Genomic DNA, 7,770 nt, shown 5'->3' on the forward strand with positions numbered 1-7,770 from the left:
TTTTATTGTAATGTTGGGTTGGTATTTGTTTAGGCCGGTTACAAACGAAGTGAGTATATTTTTCACTTTTTTTTGTTAATAGTTGCAATTCATTATTCATGATAATTGAAGATTCTCTCTCGTCATAATTTTCTTGCTTGAATAGTTGCCTTATGGATAGTGATAGGGGTGAGAACGAACAAATATAAGATACCCTGAATCGCCGAATCGAAACTGAAACTTGTACAATAGGTTCTAGTTTCAGGTAGCAAAATAGGAAACTTGTTGCAATAGGTTTCGATTCAGGTTTTCAATTTTTTGTAACCCTTGTAACTTAATACCAATTCATACTCCCTCTATTCCAATATTGCATTTGTTCTAAAATTTCTATTTCTATTATTTTATTAATAATTATTTTGCTATAATATACCTGTTAAATCGAGTGACAATAAATATTGTACATCAATTGTGTAGATACCTGTATTAGAATGACAAAAAGTTATCCCGAGATAAATAAAAGTTATTCAATATGATAAAAGTTATTTATGTTTTATTTATAAAGTTGCTCTTAAGTAAAAAAATCAAATCTCAATAGGAAAAAATATCTAATTGTATTAAAATTACCCCAAATAAGTTTTTTTTTCTTTTAAATGTAGAAATCCTGTCTCTTTAAAATCAATCAAGGGCACATTATATATACGAAATACTATTAATTTCTTGATTTAGAAACACGAAAGAAATTCGATTATAATGTATTAATCCTTTATTTGTGCATACAACATAGAATAAACCTACTAAAATTGCAATTAAGTAACTCCAATCTAATTCCTTAAAAAAAAAAAAAAAAAATCTCCAATCTAAAGATGTTTCACAAGAAACTAGGCACAAAATAATCTACCGTCATCCTAGCTCTTGTTTTTTCATCTACCCCCTCTAACAAAGGCACCCTTTTGTCCCTCTTTCTTAGTTTAGGATCATAAACATCAATAAAGAAATCCTTAACACTTAGATTACGCGACGATGTCGTCAATAATATCATCTTGCCATCTTTAATCTCCGGAGTTAGAACGAAGTCTTCATTGATATCGAGTCCATCAATGAATGCAAAACAAGTTCATGAATTTACGACGTCGTACTCCTCCATAACCCACATCACCACACCTTTATTACCGATCCTTGAACCGCAGGCAGCACCCACACAAAGCATCTCCGCCTTCGGGTTTGTTTCACTAGGAGTATTACTAGTGCAAGGCGAAGAGATAAAATCAAACTTCTTTTGTCGATATTAAACCTTACTATCAAATTATCACAATCTACTAGCCAATGTAACGCACCATTCAATACAACAGACTTGCTTCGTATCGACGTTAATCCAAACAATTCCGTATCCATAACCTTCTAAGCACAATCACCTTCATCTCTAACTGTCATGACTTCCGCTGTAATTTTAGCACTAAGACCATGTCGATAACCTAACCTAACCACTTTTAATAGTCCAGTCTTGGAACCGTAACCCAACCCATGGTCAAGGTCCAGCCACGGAAATGTATTCATTTCTTCATGAAGGACCAAACAACGCCTCGTGATCGTATTCACAAGCCGGAACGTATCTAACCACGAATAAGGACGACTAGAATTGCGAACCAACAACAGTACGAAACCATTGCAAGAAGCCACAATTTCTCTAAAATCTAAGTTATAGAAACGAAACTCGTTTATTAGGTGATCATCAGGAATATAGTCAATCAAGGTGTAAGAATTTGCTACACCATTATAAGCTAAGAAAGTTGTATTTTTGGATGAATTATTATTATAATTATTGTTGATGTGGGATTGGACTAAACTAGGGAATATAGGGTCACAAAAAATATTGTCAAGTTTATGGGTATTGTGTGACAAAGGTTGACGACATTGTAACATTTTGGTAACTGGAAGTTTACTAGCAATATTTACAAGAATTTCAGTAGGCAATTGTTGTAACTTTGTGCCTAGTGATATTTGTGATTTTTTTGATGTCTTTTTTCCCTTGCTTGAAACTCGAAATACTCGTGCCAGCCACCATGCTTATACTATAGAGTTTTCTTAATCTCTTTCTTCTCGTGCTTGAGACTCGAACTACTCGTGCCACCATGCTTATATTATTGATTTTTCTTAGGTGTATTGGTTTGATGGAGGAAAAACTTTGGTAAATTAAAAAAATATGTGTTAGATTGGTTTTTAATCGAGGTTTTATGGTTTTGATGGGTAATTTATAAGAAGCAGTTTAACGAAAAACAAAACAGTTTTATTAAGATATATTTTAGGAAATATTTAGGAACATATTAGATTTGGTGAATATTAAGATTCACTAGGATATATTTTCCCATAATTATGTCTAGTTTCTTTTGCTAGCTGTACACGTTTTACAAACTCTTAAATGGACCTGGTTCACACTAATTTATTGTGGACCACTAACATGAGAGACACTATGATTGTTTTAAAAAGGTCACTATATTAAAATAAATTAAAGGTTATTATGTTGAAATAAAAGTCATTTTGGTATTATAAAGGCTATAAGAGGTTATTTTTTTTAATGAAATTTTTTTATATACAGAACAATATGAATGATAAAGTTCACTATGCTAAAGTTATAGTCACTATGTTTAATATAATGTCGTACTTCAGCTTCACGATAATATTAAAGGTCATATAAGTTTTAAAAAAGGTTGTCATGTTAAAAATAAAGTTACTACGTTAAAATTAGGGTCATTATGATCAATATAATTTTAATGTGTGCGTATAAATCTCACGTCGGCCAGGTCCAGGCCAATTTTTTTGAAAGTGTAGTACTCATGCTTTAGACCAGGTTATAGAAAAAAATTAAATTATATAGTAACATGAAAGTACGAAACTATGAAAATATAAACCTAAGGGCACATTATATTACTCCAATTACTTTATTTATAAACACAGAAAGAAATTTGATTGTAATGTATAAATGCAATAATTTGTGCATACGACTACATCAAAGAATTATCAACTAAAATATGAATTACATAATTCATTATAATTTGAAGATATTTCACAAGAAACTAGGCACAAAATAATCTACTGTCCCCCTTGCTCTTGTTTTTCCATCCACCCCCTCTAACAAAGGCACCCTTTTATCCCTCTTTCCTAGTTTAGGATCATAAACATCAATAAAGTAACCCTTAACACTTAGATTACGCGGCAATGTCGTCAATAATGTCATCTTGCCATCTTTAATCTCCAGAAATAGAACGAACTGCCCATTGATATCGAGTCCATCAATGATGGTAAAACAAGTCCATGACTTTTCGATTCCATACTCCTTCATCACCCATATCTCCGCACTTTTGTCATCGATAGCCAAACCACAAGGAGCACCCACACAAAGCAACCCATCCAATATGCCTAGATGAGAAACAATCACCAACTTCTCTTGGTCGATATCAAACCTTAGTATCAAATTATCATAATTTACTAGCCAATGTAACGCACCATTCAATACAACAGGCTTGCCTCGTATCGACGTAATTCCAATAGACCATTCCGTGTCCATAACCTCCCAAGCACAATCACCTTCATCCCTAACAGTCATGACTTCCGCCGTAATTTTGGCACTACCTTGTCGATGATACAACCTAACCACCTTAAATAGTCCAGTCTTGGAACTGTAACCCAATCCATAGTTAAGGTCCCGCCACGCTAGTGCATACGGTGCTTGAGGAAGGACCAAACAACGCCTCGTGATCGGATTCACCAGCCGCAAAGAAGCCGAAAACGAATTCAGACGACTAGAATTACCACGACGCATCAACGAGTGAAACAGTACCCAACCATTGCAAGAACCCACTACACAAAATTACCCAACATGGTACTAGTCTCATCTTCTGATCCAAGTATATAATCCAAGTTATCAAAACGAAAATTGCTTAGGTGATCAGGCCTATAGTCAAACAAGGTGCAAGAATTGGCTACACTATCATAAGCTAAGAAAGTTGTGTTTTTGTTATTGTTGTGAGATTGGAATAAACTAGGGAACATAGGGTCGGAAATAATGTTGTCAAATCCATGTTTTTTGTGTGACAAAGGTTGACTACATTGTAAAATTTTGGTAACGGGAAGTTTACTAGCAATTTGTACAAGAATTTCACTAGGCAATTGTTGTAGTTTTTTGATTATTGATCTCTGTGATTTTTTTGATATCTTCCTTCCCTTATTCGAAACTCGAACTCGTACCACCATTCTTAGATATATATACTATTGGTTTTTCTCAAGTATTTGGGTTTGATGGAAGAAAACTTTGGTAATAAACTGAAAATCTGTGTTTGATAGGTTTTTAATGATTTGATGGGTATTTATAAGTATTATAGAAGGATGTAGGTAGTTCTTAGGAAGTACTTGCAATAATGCAAGTTTAATTAGCAACTGACTATACTAGGCAAATATGTTTACTTATCCTACAAAAATAAAAGATACAAGTATATTTTTATTATTTTTATGAGTTAAAATAGGAAAGTTTATATCTAATTAACCGAGTAGAATTTACAATGATATTTTGATCAATATCATAGCCCAACATAGCCGACTCACTGCAAACCGACTATACTAATAAGGAAATTAAATATTTTTATTTGTTCTCAACAAAATAGTGACAGATAAATTTTTGCGATTATGAGGATAATATCTACCGATTCTAGATAATAATAATAATAATAAAAAAAAAAGGGAAAGTTTAGTTCTAATTAAGTAAATAGAATTTACAATGATATTTTGATCAAATATCAATCCCCACATAGCGGCATCTAAAATGTATCTACTACATTGTCGACTCACAAGCTTGTAAGACCCTATTCGGTTCACCTTTAAAAAAAAATATTTAGTAAAAATAAGTTATGTATAGTAAAATTAATTTAAGTTCAATTTTAGTTCGATATAAATAATTTCAATTTAGTAAAATTAATTTAAGTTAGTATTATTAATTTTAGTTTAATATAATTAATTTCAGTTTAGTAAAATTAATTTAAGTTCAGTATTATTAATTTAGTTAATTATTTTTGTAATTGTAATTGTAATTGTAGTTTATAAATTTATTAGATCTTTGTAATGATAATTGTGAATTTCGTTTTTTTTTTTTTTTTTTATTGAAATTCAGATCAAATATGCATGGTTTAGATCTTGTTTTTGTGGGAATTTTTGTTTTGGATTTTACGTTTTTTTTTCGATTTGGTACCTTTTTTTTCGTTTTTTTGGGTGGGAGGGTTAGGGGGTTGGTTAGGTGGGGTGGTGGTGGCTCGACAGCGTGGGGGTCTGGCAGGGGTGGGTGGGTGGGGTGTGGGAGGTTTGGACAGGGTGGGTAGGGTGGTGGAGGTTTGGACAGGGTGGGTAGGGTGGGGCTGTTTTTTTTTATTTTTTTTATTGATATTTCCGAAGGAATTTTCTGTCGGAATATACCACTTCCGACGGAATTTTTCGTCGGAATATACCTCTTCCGACGGAAAAACCTCTCCAACTCCGACGGAAATGTCCGTCGAAATATTGCGACGGAATTTCAATTAAAGTAAAATAGAGCGCTGACAGAATTATATCCGTCGGAAAAGGTCAAATTTCCTAAGAATGGTTTTGCGACAGACTGATTCCGACGGAATTCCGTCGGAAGACTAGTTTCCGACGGATTTTTTCCGTCGGAATCAAGCTCTTTTCTTGTAGTGAGATCAGTAACTTTAAAGAAGAAATATAATAGTAAATCAGTATAATTAATTTCAATTCAGCAAAATTAATTTTAATTTTATAAAAATAATTTCAGTCCAGGAAAAATAAATTAAGTTCAGCAAATATAATTTCAGTTTAGTAAAAATAATTTAAGTTAAACAAGAATTATTTCAGTTCTGTAAAATTAATTTCAGTTCAGCAACAATAAGGTGAAGTGAACATGACCTAAGTCATAAAATCCATTTGCTAATCTGATACTAAAGTTAGTTTTAGTTATTTAGCAATAGTGATTTACAAAATTTAACATAGTTAACATAGGGACCCTAATTTTAAAATGGTAACCTTATTTTTAACATAGTTTAATTCCGTAACCTTTATTAAAACTTGTCTAACCTTTATTATTATTGTGAACTTGAAATACGACGTTATGTTGAATAAAGTGACCCTTATTTTAACATATTGACCTTTATTATTATTCATATTGACTAGTATATTAGAAATTTCATTAAATAAATCTCTTATAGCCTTTATAATGCCACAATGACTTTTATTTCAACATAATTACCTTTATTTTGATATAGTGACTTTTTTTTATTATTACTTAAACAACCTTAATGTCTCTAATATTAGTAGTCCACAATAAATTAGTCTGAACCAAATCCATTTAAGAGTTTTTATTATGTAATTCCAATTAAGAATATTTGAAGGTCATCACAATCAAAGTAGCCAGGAAGTCCCAAATAATAATATTTGGAGTTTATTACAATCGAATTAGGTTATCCCAACTAAGGTTGTTAGTGTGTATGTATGCAATAACTAATACTCCGTAATATAAATGGAATAGAGAAGGTATTGGGTGCGGCAAGCCGCACCAAATCTTTCGTGCATCAAGTATATATGATATGTAGTATTTGATATAGGAATGTATTATTTGATAGAGGATGTAGAACTTGTTGGAGGATATGTGTTATTTGATAGAGGATACGTACAGTTTGTTGTATGATCACTAGTAGAAAAATAAAAATTAGCACCGAAGAAATAGCACCAGTTATTGTGGGCAAATACAATGACACCGATTAACCGATGCTATTTGCTTTAGAAAATGAAAAAAAGATAGCACCGGTTAACCGGTGCCAATTGCAACTTTATAAATTCTTACCCCCTCTCTTTTATCCGCCTCTCTATTTCATTCTCTCCCTCTCTAGGTCTGCTCTCCTTCTCTCTCATCTCTGGTTCTGCTCTCATCTCTCGTTATGCTCTCATCTCTCCTTCCTCTTTCGTTCCCATCTCGTTCTGCTCTCATCTCTCCTTCCTCTTGCATTCCCATATATTTCCGAGCACCGAGCCAGCAGTCGAGCACCGAGCCGCAATACGGTCAGACGTCCTAGAAAGTGTGAGGTCTTCGATTTTCGTAGCAATATTTACAAATATTTCAGTAGGCAATTGTTGTAACTTTGTGTTTAGTGATTTTTTTGATGTCTTTCTTCCCTTGCTTGAAACTCGAACTACTCGTGCCACCATGCTTATATTATAGAGTTTTCTTAACATCTTTCTTTTCTTGCTTGAAATTCGAACTAAGCGTGCCACCATGCTTATTTTATTGATTTTTCTTGTTAATAATTTAGAGTGTCGGAGTGGAGCGTTCGCTCTATAGAATCGCGCTCACGCCAGCTAGGCGCGACCCGCGTCAAAATCGCGCATAAACCGCGATGAGTTTCTGGAAAATCTGGAAAGTTAGGAGGCGCGCCCGCGCCTTTGGTTGGCGCGCCCGCATCATGGTATGGCACGACCCGCGCCCAAACTGCGCATAATTCGCGCTAACTTTCTGGATAAATCGAAGTTTTAGGCAAAGAAGGAGACGCGCCCGCGCGGGCAGGTGGCGCCCCCGCGCCCCATGGTGGCGCGCCCGCGCTGCTGTGGTGGCGCGCCCGCGCCTCTTCGCTCGCGCCCGCGCTTCTTGCCGTTTTGCGGTTTTATACGACGATTGATTCTATTTTATATAGAATGAGTTTTTCGAAAGCAAATATACAGAACATTATTCTCTGATATTCTCCCTAAGAAATTCTCCATAATTTC

General features: G+C 34.0%; 1 protein-coding gene across 1 annotated transcript; it reads right to left on the minus strand.

Moving 5' to 3' along the window:
• Positions 1–3,040: 3,040 nt before the first annotated feature.
• LOC110739614 (F-box protein CPR30-like) lies at positions 3,041–3,796 on the minus strand. Its single transcript, XM_021920064.1, has one exon. The coding sequence runs from the start codon at positions 3,794–3,796 to the stop codon at positions 3,041–3,043; it is 756 nt and encodes a 251-aa protein (XP_021775756.1).
• Positions 3,797–7,770: the final 3,974 nt, after the last annotated feature.

Source organism: Chenopodium quinoa, unplaced genomic scaffold (genome assembly GCF_001683475.1).
Source record: "Chenopodium quinoa cultivar QQ74 unplaced genomic scaffold, ASM168347v1, whole genome shotgun sequence".
NCBI classification, from domain to species: domain Eukaryota; kingdom Viridiplantae; phylum Streptophyta; class Magnoliopsida; order Caryophyllales; family Amaranthaceae; genus Chenopodium; species Chenopodium quinoa.

Coding starts and splice junctions, on each gene's coding strand:
- LOC110739614 (XM_021920064.1), bottom strand. CDS start 3,796: ATGCGTCGTGGTAATTCTAGTCGTCTGAATTCGTTTTCGGCTTCTTTG.